Genomic DNA, 13044 nt, shown 5'->3' with positions numbered 1-13044 from the left:
TTTACTGATTTTTAAAATTTTGAATTATATTCCCAATTGCTGGGGTGGTTATGTATCTTCCAGGTGGTGGTGGTGGTGGTGGTGGTGGCGGTGGTGGTGGTGGCGGCGGCAGCGGTGGCGGTGGTGTTAATATTTTATATTGATTCATTTAAATCAGAGAAAGAAAAAAATTACCGGTGGGAGAATGGAGATGGTAAGCCACTTGTTAAAAGCTCTGTATCTACCAGGTGACAAAGTTGGCCTTTAAACAAGGCAACTTAACTCCTCGGTCTGTGCTTTTAAGCACCATATTACTGCCCCTTGTCTGCTTGCCCTACTCACAGGGTGGAAACACTTTTCAAAATGCTGTGCTAACATACATAGCAGTCAAGGAGCTAGGCTGGCTCAAACTTGTTCCTGCTACTTAAGGAAAAAAAAAAAGAACCCAACAATAAAAAACAGATCAGCTTATATTTAACATCAGCTCATTTCCTCAAATAGATGGCACATAACTATGCCCTGCTGACAGCCACTGCTTAATAAATATTGTTGAATGAGTAAGTTGGGGATGGGTCGTCATAGCAACCCAAAGTCAGGATGAAAACAGCCACGTCCTTGGCCTCCGAAGTTTGTCTGAACCACCCTTAGTGTGACAAGGGGTATGGCTGTCTCTGTGTCCCTCTCCTCTAATTGGGATGCCCCTGGGGTCTCATTAGCAAATCTCAAGGTACTTTTGCTAAGCATGAATGTGCTATGACTTCCGAGGCAGAGGTGTTCAAGTCTGGTAGTGGCTTTGCCTGGGGCGATTCCACACGAGAATCCCTGAACCCTCTGTGCTTAAAAGTTTACTGAAACCCTTCACTTCTCCTACCAGAGTCCTGACTTCCACTGCTCAGCGAGGAGGGTGGAGCTCACTAAGGTCAGTTGTCGTGCAGTCTTGGTTTTTGAGGGACTCTATGGCTGCGAAAAAACCTGAACTGACCAAGGACCCTTGTAGAAAACAGACATCCTCACTTTCTCTGCCCGCTCTCTGTTTTGTCCTCAAAACCCAGATCAATGTCCTGCTGTACAGTATCTGAGTATTTCTCAGGTTCTTGCCTTCAAATGCATCAAGTGTGAGTTGATGTATTTTCAGATTCCCCAGGGCATCGCTAGACTGCTTCTCCTTCAGTCATTTTCCTGCTCACCCCTTAGCTGCTGAGAACGTGTTCTCTTTGGCTGGTCAGATGCACCAACGTCCCCAGTCAGGAGTGCTGTATAGTGACTTAAGAGTTTGAAACCAGTTACGCTGGGTTGCATGTCTGGCTCTAACCCTCACTGCCTGAGAACTTGGCCAAGTCTCTCGGTCACTGTAATCCACATTTTCCTCATCTAAGAAAGAGGAACAAGCACTGTTGTTTCCTCCAAGTGGTGGTGAGCAGATTAAATGAGATGATGCATTTGAAGGGCTCTGCCCAGGGCCTGGCATACAACATTGCTTAATAAAGGCAAGCAAAAGTCATGGTGCTATGATTACTGTTCCTTCTACTTACGGAGATGTTCAGACACATAGAGTGCTTTTACACACACGTTATTATTTAGAGATTTGCCATATGAATGCCCAGACCATGGCTGGGGGCTGCTGAGGACACAGGAGAATGGAAGGACCAGAGTTTATAGAACAGACTGAGTTCCCCAGCCTTTCCCATGGGCTGTCCTGGTGTGTGGTCCCTGACACCACATTAACTTTTTGGAAATTAGAGCAAATTTCACTGAGGTACAGTCTTGACACCCTTTCCCCAAGCCCAAGCCCACCGACAAGGCGGTCTTTCCTGTAAATGACTCCTCAGATGTCTGAAGCTTGAAACCCTCTTAAAAGACTTACTTACATTTAATCTTCTAAGGTAGAGGAGTTTCTAAATTGCATTACAGACTTCCTTTCTCTTTCAAGACAGAGAACGTAGCTGAAAACTGGTGTGAGAGCAAATACAACGTGAGGTATGACAGATGTGAAAACCCGTACCTCAGCCCCCACCAACCCTCAGGCAAAGCTGTGAAAGGAATGAGTGATCACATAAGGGCGCCTACTTGCTTTCTAGTTATCTTTAAATTCATCAACTATTGGTGATCGTTATCAGTGAAACTAATTTTTTGGGTGGACTTCAACTTTTCCAGCTTAAAGTCACAGCACTTGGTCCTACTGTCATGTTGCAGAGATGGGGAAATAGAGCGCCAGGCAGAGGGAGGGAGCTGGCTGATGTCACTCAGCTACCAAGTGACAAAATTGGGCTGAAACCGAGGTCTTTTGGCTTCCAGACCTGTGCCCTTTTCATGGTGTCAAGCTGCCTCCTTTGAGCCCAGTCAAGTCAATGCTGATCTCTCTGAAATCTTTCAGTCGTGTGCGACTAGAGAAGGTCGGAGGGTATAGCAAACAAGCATTGCAAGGGGAGAGGGTGGGAAGACACTACTGTACCAGGGAGGACTGTCTGACAGTCAGGTCTACAAATGTCTCCCAGAGTTGGTTGTAATTCCTCTTACGGTGTTTGCTATTGGGGACCTTGAGCAAGTCACTTAAACACTGAAATTTTGAGGTTCCTTTTCCTCATCTCTGAAGTGAGAGTGTTGACAGTTACTGTCAAGGGTTGTGATGAGTGTGGACGAGGGTAATGCGTGAAGCCCAGGAGCTGTGCCTGACCCGTAGCAGCTCCATCATGAGCTGCAGGAGGTGAGACCTCCCTTTTGCACTCCACTCAGTCTTGCTGAGGTCCTCACAGACTGCAGGGTCCAAAGGTGTGTTTATAGCTTAAGGATGGTGTGAGGAATTTGGAGAGTACCAGAGAGGAGGAAATGAGAGAAATGAGCCTTTAGAGAAGTTGAAGGTGTTTTGAAATGTTTAGGTTGGGGAAAAGCAGTCTGGGCTGGGAGTTAATGACCATTCTTGTTTTATTAGTTTTTTCTCTAATCCCCAAAATATCAAATGATGTGGTCTCCAAGCTGGATGAGATTCTCCCTCGACCCTAAAAAATGTCCATGCCCTTCACCTCAGTCTTCCCACTCTAAGGAATTGATCTTAAGGAAAACTGTATAGATATTTACAGAGGAAGGTCATGTACTAGAGTACAAAATAGGGAGTAACATGAAAACTCATAATAAAGAAATGGTCAGATAAGTTAGGGTACTTTTACATAACACACCATTGAAAACGTCTCTTGAAAAGTATCACCTTGGGGAAAGGCTTAAGGGGAAAAGTATTAAGGGAAAATGCTGAATATAAAACTATGTATACATCTCATTCAAATTTGTAAAAATGTTTTCATAACTGAAAGAAAACGACCAAAACAAACTCACCATAGCAGTAATGATTTCTAATTTTGAATTGTATTTTCTCTACTTTCCAAAGTATCTCTAATGAACTTGGGCTAATTAGTTAATCTCTCTGAGACTAATTATCCTGATCTGTAAAATGGGGATAAGAAGAGTGAATGCATAATAGAAGTGTTTTGGGGATTAAATAACATAAGGCGTGCATTATTTTATTATTTTATATTACAAACCATAAAAGTAAAATAGAAATGATGATAATAATGATGATGAAGATGATGATTTTCTTTGGGAGAGTCTGGGTCAGAATAGAATCCCTTGAGTGGAAGGGAAGAGAGAATTAATCCTGACTTGCACCACCCAAGCACCTTGTTGTCGCTTTATCCTTAGAGGAGTTGGCGCCAAGAGCTGGTGGATAACTGCCTTGACATCCCAAGTTTTATGTACTTGAAATCTAATAAAAATGTCTTGAAATTAATGGAAATGGCACATAACCTTGGAAATAAATCCTACGGCATTGCCCTTGTAAACCAATCTCCCACCTGAGTCTGACGTGCGACCGCTGAGGTCTAATAACAGCTGATCTTTACTGAGCACTGACTCTGGGCCGAGCACTGACCTAGACACTCTTACATTATCCCACAATGACATTCTAGGGGATATGTATCATTACTTCCATCTGACCTACGAGGAAATTGAGTTTCTGAGGGGTGAAGTAACTGCCCAGTGACATGCTGCGCTGGAGTGGCGGAAGTGGGATTCGGTCCCACAGCATCTGGCTCTAGTGCCTGGTTCTTGCTGACTATGATGCTGCCTCCCTGAGCAGTGTTCAGATGATGGCCTGAACGCCATCTGTGCAATTCTGTGCAGGCATTTTATCTTAATGTCCTTGTTGGCTTTTTTTTTTTTTTTTGAGTATTGCCAAAAGATCAGATAGAAACAATGTGCATGTTGTACCCTTACTGTCAGACTAGAGAAAGACAAAACATGGCAGAATTTTTTTGTGTGAAATAATGGTTAGGTTATTTGTCTGCTACCAAAGTCTCTTTTGGAGTGTGTACAATGATTATATTATTTTGGGGTATAGCCTTCTCCTTCAGGGGCAGGAACTGGCTGGCTATTTCCAGGGCTCTCTCTCCTCTCTGTACTGTGGATAAATGTAAACCATTTTTGGAATTTTAGCAGGAGTAGAAGAAGAATTTTGCTGTTAAATACATATACTTTCTGCTGGGAAATTTCTGGGAAAAGGAGATGCTTCATAAGCCTGGGGAATGTCTCGGTCCATGACAATGATTTCCTCATTCTGATTCTGGTAGTGTCATTGCTTATTATTCTCATTTTTGATTGCATCTTGAAGTAGATCCAGCTGCTTGAGGACAAGCAGTATGTTTGGGGCCTCGATTTGGAGGTAGAAACGAGTGGTAGAAGCCTCTGAATGTAAACCCTTTGTGCCAACCTCAATGAATTTATGCTGCAGACATTTCAATTCTTCCTCCCAATCTTCTGTGAACCTTTTCCAGGACCCTACGTTTCCTGGCAATGCAGGGTCTGGAGGTTATCTAAGTCCTTGTAAAATATGATTCTCTTTACTGTTCTGCTATTTATAAATGTCATTTGACTTTTTATTTTTTTGCAGCCACAGTATCAAAACCAGTGCTCAGTCTTGTGGGATTTCCTTTCCTTTGTCTCCACACTCTACCAACCTGCCTTTAATTACGAACCATTAATAATCATCCAGCATTTACCTGTTGTTGCTGCTGTGTTTAGTAGAATTTATGGCAGCTTTCCAAATTTACTGATTGACATACACAGAAGAGAAAGTCTGAAGCCCAGCTTCCTAATGTCAACATCTCTCATCTTCCCCCGTTAAGAAAAATCTTATTTTATCCTTAAAACAGCCCTGTTGGTAAAAGCATTTGATATGATCCTAGGCACTTAGGATCAGTGACAGTATTTGTTGACACTTAGGGGGCTCAACAAATTTGTTGAATTTAATACATTTTTAATCCTATAATCTTTTATTCCCAAATTACTTCTTTGAGACATTAGTTTATGTATTCAGATCTATTCATTTATTTATTCATTTGTTTTATGTGCTTTCATTATTGTCCCAGGTCTGTCTTTGGTCTGTTCTGACACCGTACACGTTCTACGGTAGACACTGCATGGAACCTCACCGTTTCTAGATAACAAAATACTTCCCGCATACTGTGTTTTAGCTTTGGCATAGAGGAGTTATGAACATTAGTTATTGCAGTGTGTTACCTTGAGAAAATAATTCTGTGAGTTTTAGATCCTGCCAATGTAAAATGAGGGAATAAATAAAATGAATTTCCAAAGGTGGTTGAGCTGATATGAACAAGGAGTTAAGTCCATGTCTGGCACAGACCTGGGGGGGGGGGGCTGGAGTTGAATTGTTCAGCAATAGCCAATGATTTAATCAACGATGCCTATGTAATGAAGCCTCCATAAAAGGATGGGGTTTGGAGAGCTTCCAGGTTGTTGAACAGGTGGAGACTGGGCAGAGAGATGCATGGAATCTCCACATCCTTGCACATACTTTGCCCTGTGCATCTTTTCCACCTGGCTGTTTCTGGGTTATATCCTTTTGTAGTAAACCAGTAGTTTAGTAAGTAAAATCTTTCTCTAAGTTCTGTTGGCAATTCAAGCAAATTAACTGAGGAGGTCACTGAAACCTCCAATCTATAACCATTATGTCAGAAACACAGGTTTGCAACTGGCATCTGAGAGTGGGAGGCAGTCTTATAGGGCTGAGCCATTACCCTGTGGGATCTGACACTATCTCTAGGTAGAGTCAGAACTGAGTTGAATTGTAGGACACCCAACTGGTGTCTGGGAAGTTCTTTTAGATGTGGGGAACCCCTCTCCCTCAGTTTAAATAGGGTACCAGGGTCATTATTAGATTTGAATACAATTTTCTGACTCCTGGGTTTGGGAAGCTTTCTCATCTCGTGTAATCTGTGTCCTTGCAGAGCTAACCACCTTGTCCAGTGCTCGGTGCAGAGAATCCATGGGCACTAAGAACAATGTGACAGAGTTTGTGCTGTTCGGCCTCTTCCAGAGCCGAGAGATGCAGCACGTGTGCTTCCTGGTCTTCTCCCTGTTCCACGTGCTCACCGTCCTGGGGAACCTTCTGGTCATCATCACCATCAATGCCAGCAAGACCCTGAATGCTCCCATGTATTTCTTCCTCAGCCACTTGTCTTTTGCCGACATGTGCTATCCATCCGCCACCACACCCAAGATGATTGCGGACACTTTCGTCGAGCGCAAGACCATCTCCTTCAATGGCTGCATGACCCAGCTCTTCTCTGCCCACTTCTTTGGTGGCACTGAGATCTTCCTCCTCACAGCCATGGCCTATGACCGCTACGTGGCCATCTGTAGGCCCCTGCACTACACGACCATCATGGATCGGGGGAAGCGTGGCCTGTTGGCGGGGGCCTCCTGGGTGGCTGGCTTCCTGCATTCCATCCTGCAGACCCTCCTCACAGTCCAGCTGCCCTTTTGTGGGCCCAGTGAGATTGACAACTTCTTCTGTGATGTCCATCCCCTGCTGAAGCTGGCCTGTGCAGACACCTATGTGGTGGGGCTCATTGTGGTGGCCAACAGTGGCATGATTTCTTTGGTGTCCTTCATCGTCCTTATTACCTCCTACGTGGTCATCTTACTGAACCTGAGAAGCCGGTCATCTGAGAGCCGGCGCAAGGCTCTGTCCACATGTGGCTCACATATCATCACGGTCCTTTTGGTTCTTGTGCCCCCCATGTTCATGTACATTCGTCCCTCCACCACCCTGGCTGCAGACAAACTTGTCATCCTCTTTAACATCGTCATGCCACCTTTGCTGAACCCTCTCATCTACACGCTGAGGAACAATGAGGTGACAAATGCCATGAGGAAACTGTTTGGGGTCAAGGGGACCTCAGGGGAGAAGTGACACTCCAAGGAATCTTCCGAGCCTGGAACCTGGGAGATGTCCCATCTTGTAGCATCTAACACAGGCTTTGCATCTCCAGTCTGATGTTTGTAATGACAACTGTCTTCTTAGCTCTTTTTGGAAGAATAAGCCACGTGTTTTCACAATCCTTCAGTCATTAAATATTTATTGAGTGTCTGCAATGAGTGAGGCACTGGATACAAATAAAAGTAAGTTGTAATCTCTACCCTGAAGGGGATCACAAAAGGCTCGTTCAGGAAAATTACAAGAGGTTGAGGGCGCCTCTTGAATGTTCAGGTGTCTCATCCACACAGGTGATAATAGCGCTAGATAATTCATCTATTGTCGCTAACAAGGTGCTTGATGAAATTCAGTCTCTTTTCTGTTACGACATTCAAGGCACGTTACTCATATTCCTTCATTTCATGCTCTCAGTAGGCAGATGAATAAATAAATGTAGTGAGATTAAAGAATTTACCAAAGTCACCCAAGAAGTCTTGAGCAAGGTGGGGACTAGGATCCTGGTTCCCTAAGTTCTGCTTTCAGGGTTCTTACCACCTCAGAACTCCCTGACAAAAGTTGAGTTAATGGATACCAGGCAGGATGGACCAGGAAGTTTTGAAGGACCGAGGACTGATGGCAGCCTGGGGTGATGGGAAGCAGAGTCAGGGAGAACACTTTGGCACGTCGTCCACTCTGTCTAGCAGGGTCAGTCCTCTCTCTCCTCCTTTGCTCTGTTTTGCTCTAGAAAGAGCCACTTTGTGCAGGATGGAATTAGAAGAGTAGGGTTAAATGTCCTGCTTAATTAATCAGTCATGGGTCATTTAGTCTAGTTGAGTCTTAATTTGCACATTTATAAATGGAGACAGTAACAATACCAGCTTCAGAAGGTTGTTAGAGGACCTACAGGATTTAATAAATTCTGGTGTCAAAGAATGCTGTTCAGGGGGGCTGCTCCCTCTGTTTCTTTTTTTTTTTTTAAATTGTGTTATAGTCAGTTTACAATGTTGTGTCGATTTCCAGTGTAGAGCACAATTTTTCAGTTATACATGAACATACATATATTCATTGTTGCATTCGTTTTCACTGTGAGCTACCACAAGATCTTGTATATATTTCCCTGTGCTATACAGTATAATCTTGTTTATCTATTCTACATATACCTGTCAGTCTCTACAAATTTCAAACCCCCCATCTGTCCCTTCCCACCCCCCTCCCCCCTGGCAACCACAAGTTTGTATTCTATGTCTATGAGTCTGTTTCTGTTTTGTATTTATGTTCTTTTTTTTTTTTTTAGATTCCACATATAAGCAATCTTATATGGTATTTTTATTTCTCTTTCTGGCTTATTTCACTTAGAATGACATTCTCCAGAGACATCCATGTTGCTGCAAATGGCGTTATGTTGTCATTTTTTATGACTGAATAGTATTCCATTGTATAAATATACCACATCTTCTTTATCCAGTCATCTGTTGATGGACATTTAGGCTGTTTTCATGTCTTGCCTATTGTAAATAGTGCTGCCTCTGTTTCTTTATAATGTCTTCTATCCCTATTCTCTTCTTACTCCCTACTTTTCCCCTGCCCTTTCTCCTAAAGTCCTTGTAATTACCAGATTGATTATTCACTTCTCAAATGTTTATTGATCATCTAGCCTGTGTAAGTCTGTCCTCCCCTTCCCTTCCCTTTTCCTTCCTTCCTTCTTTTCTTTTCCTTCTTTCTTTCTTTCTTTCTTTTCCTTCTTTCTTTCTTTCTTTCTTTCTTTCTTTCTTTCTTTCTTTCTTTCTTTCTTTCTCTCTTTCTCTCTCTCTCTCTCTCTCTCTTTCTCCCTTTCTTTCTTTCTTTCTTTCTTTCTTTCTTTCTTTCTTTCTTTCTTTCTTTCTTTCTTTCTTTCTTTCTTTCTTTCTTTCTTTCTTTCTTTCTCTCTCTCTCTCTCTCTCTCTCTCTCTCTCTCTTTTTCTTTCCACCTGGATTTATGTTTATTCAATACAGGCAAGCACCCAGTCCTTCTTCAGGGAAGAGGCTGAGCTAGGGGAACAAAAAAATAAAGGCCACTGAGGTGTAAGAGGACTGAGGTGGAGCCTGGGGTAAGGGTATATGAGACATGGTCCCAATCTCAGTGCCCTCCCCTGGACACTCGCTCCCCACAGGTTCCAGGTGGGGCTAGCGAAGGTGTCCACAGGAACAGGTCTTGGACTTTCTGCCACTTCCAATCCCTCTTCCTGTCTGCCCTCTCTCTTTCCTAAGGCAGATCCAGACACTAAACCTGGCTGGGAAGGTGGGGGAAGGAAGGATGAAGGAAGCCAGGGTCCAGGTCTGAAGCTATGAGCCTGGTGCCTTTCCTAAGTAGGAGCTGGTGGTACAGCAGGAAAAAAGCAGACAAAAATCCTTGTACTCATGGAGCTTATGTGTGAGTGTGTGATAAAAGCTGATTCAGTGAATTCTTCTAACATGACAGACACTATTCTAACTGTTTTTAGTGAGTCTATGCCTCTTGACTGTGAATTTCATAAGAGTGTCTCAGTTTTGTTTTCTCTACCCTTGGTTGGGACAGAAAGGTTATTGCCGGTGGGAAATGGGTGTTTCCTTTCCCTCAGGTCAGTTAGTCTCTGGTAATACCACAGCAGGTTAGGTTAAGGTTAACTAGTTTCCCCTGAGGGCCCACCTTGTTCAGAACTAGTGTTCTGAGTATTTACAAAGGGTTCCTTTTCTGCCCCCTGCTGGAAACACGAGGGAATTTTTCTCTGACATTTACTGTGGGAACCTTGTCCAGCTCCTGCAGGTAAATCTCACAATATTGTGGGGGGTTCCCTTACTGGGTGCCCCTGGAGTTTTTAACTCCAAGACCCGTCCACACCGAGCCTCCAGCAATGCATCAGTCACAGCACGGGTTCCTGCAGCCGTTCCCACTTCTTCGTTCTACTCTGGTAAATTGCAACTCCCTGCATTTGCCTATCTTCTCCCCAGTCTTGGGGACACTGTCCTCCCTTCTCTTATGCATCCAAGGAAAGCTATTGACTTTTCAGTCTGTTCAGCTTTTTACTTGTTAGGATGGAGTGTCGACTCCCAAGCCCCTTAAATGCGAACTGAAGTGGAAACCCTGCTCTAAGTGTTTTGATTGCATTAACCCTTTTCAGCCTCACAATAACCTCATGATGTAGGCATAATCATCAGAAGTGTGATCAGGGCTGGGGTGAGGATGGCAGTGTTGAAAGACTTTTTGTTCCATCGGATGCCTAACAAACACAGATGCACGTGTTGGTTCTGACTATGAGAGTAGCAGCAACGAAGTAGCAACTGACAATGGAAGGCACAATGACCTTAGAAGTTTTTGAGCATCAGCTTAATCTGTGTTGAATAAATCACCTTCATTGAAAAGTTCTCGGGAGAACGTGAGAATGTATATGGTTATTCAGGTTTGAAGAGAAATGAAAGCAGAGGCAGGATGAATTACACACAGTCATGTTCAAGGACCTGTAATTGCCAGTTTAGTGCTCTTTCCGCGGCTGCCTTCACACAGCATTTTACTCTAAAGTGATGACAGTGTGTAGTTTTACCTATGGCGCGTGCATGTATGCGTAAGTGTTCACGTAGGTGGAGACAGATGTATGCGGGTGTATGGGCGTACATATGGATACACCTGTGTGAGCGTGCGCCTGTAGTTGCTGGAGAAGATTCACTCTGCCAGGGAAAGTTTCAAAGTTTAGACACTAAGTGCTAATGTGTAGTAGAAGTGAGTTACCTTGGCATCTGGAAATTCTACTCCCTTCTTTGAGAAAACCCAAGCACCTACATAATGAAATGCTGAGCACAGAGGTGAATGGAAAGTATTTATTTAGGAATCTTGTTATCCGGCTCCACTCCTGTTTACAGGACTTTGTCCGACTCTGGGGGCCATCTTAGCGGGTGGGGTCAAAGGTGTGCTTGGTTGGTAGAGCAGGCGCTTCTTCCTGCTCATGCTGGGGTGGGGAAGAGGAGGAAATTGGAGCTGGAGGGAGAACCATGGACTACAGGGAATAAAAGCCCACCTGTGTTTTGGTTGTGGATTAGGAACTGTGTATGAGAACTTGGCCTGAGAGAAGAGGCCACCGTGTGGTAAGTGGAAATGGCACTAGACGGCGATTTAAGAAACCAAGCTCTGACACCTTGGTGGGCAGTGATGCTGGCAAAGTCAAGACATTCATTCTTCATACTCCAATGCATCCAAGATCATATGAATATGAATTGCTACAATAGACTTCTGGAACTTCTCATCTGAAAATCTGGACTTCCACAGAGGTTCTCTTGTCCATAGGTGACAAGCCCAGCCAGTGTTCCACAGGCATTCCAGCCAAGGCCAAGAGGGGTCAGAACTCACTCACAGCCTCCTGTAGGTTCCACAGCTTGTCTTGAAGCTGGTCCTGCCTATGACCCAACATACCTGTGGATGACACTTCCCAAGTCCCTTGGCATATGGAGTTGGATCCCACATCTCCCATAGGAGCACTTCTGATCATGGATGGATGCTGAATTTTTATTGATGAATGAGGGGATGAAAATGAGGACATCTTACGCCACCATGATCCCAATGTCACGCTCCATTTTCAGACAGTTGAGGCAATTCAATCCTTTTGTTTTGAGGCTCTTTGGCCTCTGTTGCTTAATAGTTTTTGTGTACCAGGCACAGTATCTGGCACAATGGAGCTGAGCAATAACTATTCATCAAATAGATGTTATCTATAACACAGCGTCTCCATTATATTTTATGCTAATTTGCTTATAAAGTTGACTCTTGAACAACATAGATTTCTTTTTTCTTTTGAAGTATAGTCAGTTTACAATGTTGTGTTAATTTTTCGTGCATAGCGCGCGCACACACACACACACACACACACATATATATATATACTCCTTTTCATATTCTTTTTCATTTTATGTTATTACAAGGTATTGAATTTAGTTCCCTGTGCTATACACTAGGATTTTGTTGTTTATCTATTTTATATATAGTAGTTAGCATCTGAACATAAGTTTGAACTGTGTGGGTCCACTTATATGTGGATTTTTTTCAATAAAACATATTAAAATTTTTGGAAATTTGTGACAATTTAAAAAAATTAGCAGAAAACCACATAGGATGGAAATATCTAAAAATTAAAAAAAAAATTGCATATGGCATGAATGCAATATATGTGGATATTATTCTACCTTATCATTTACTAACATAAAATATACACAAATCTTTTATAAATAGTCAAAATTTGTCAAAACTTATGCACACTTAATATTATTATTACTTAAATATTTGGTGCTTTTATATGATTATTAGCTAATCTTTCTAGTGTTTTTCTTCACTGTAAAGGAAAATGGTTAATTCAGGGTTGCACTTTCAAAAGCAATTACATTAAAATATTTAAAACAATCTTAAACTATCTCAGCATAATTTTCTCTTTAATCATTATTTGAAACTTTGCATCTTGTTTCAACTCTAATCAAGGATGAATTAATGACATTTGTGAGTAGCACTGGTGTAGAGCACATTTATCTTACAAAGTGCCATTATGGCATTTGTCAAAAATTTTCATTAGAGAAAACATAATAAATATACAGATGTGGTCAAAGCAGATTAATAAAATCACATGAAACCAACATCCAGCATTAATAAATACCAGTTCAGACAAATTTTATTTCGTCCTTAGCAGTGTATCTCAATAGCAGTAGTGTTGTGATTTTGGGTCAGTTAATCTTTGCTGTGGGGGGCTGTGTGCTGTAGAATGTTTCACAGCATCTCTGGCCTCTACCCAGTAGATGCCAGTAGCACC

General features: G+C 42.7%; 1 protein-coding gene across 1 annotated transcript; it reads left to right on the top strand.

The window, feature by feature from the left end:
• Positions 1-6310: 6310 nt before the first annotated feature.
• Positions 6311-7240, top strand: LOC105076426 (olfactory receptor 4S1). Its single transcript, XM_010964521.1, has one exon. The coding sequence runs from the start codon at positions 6311-6313 to the stop codon at positions 7238-7240; it is 930 nt and encodes a 309-aa protein (XP_010962823.1).
• Positions 7241-13044: the final 5804 nt, after the last annotated feature.

This window comes from Camelus bactrianus, chromosome 10 (assembly GCF_048773025.1).
Source record: "Camelus bactrianus isolate YW-2024 breed Bactrian camel chromosome 10, ASM4877302v1, whole genome shotgun sequence".
In the NCBI taxonomy this organism is placed as follows: Eukaryota; Metazoa; Chordata; class Mammalia; order Artiodactyla; family Camelidae; genus Camelus; species Camelus bactrianus.
The sequence above is the reverse complement of the archived record's forward strand: the minus strand, read 5'-3'. Positions and strand labels throughout refer to the sequence as shown.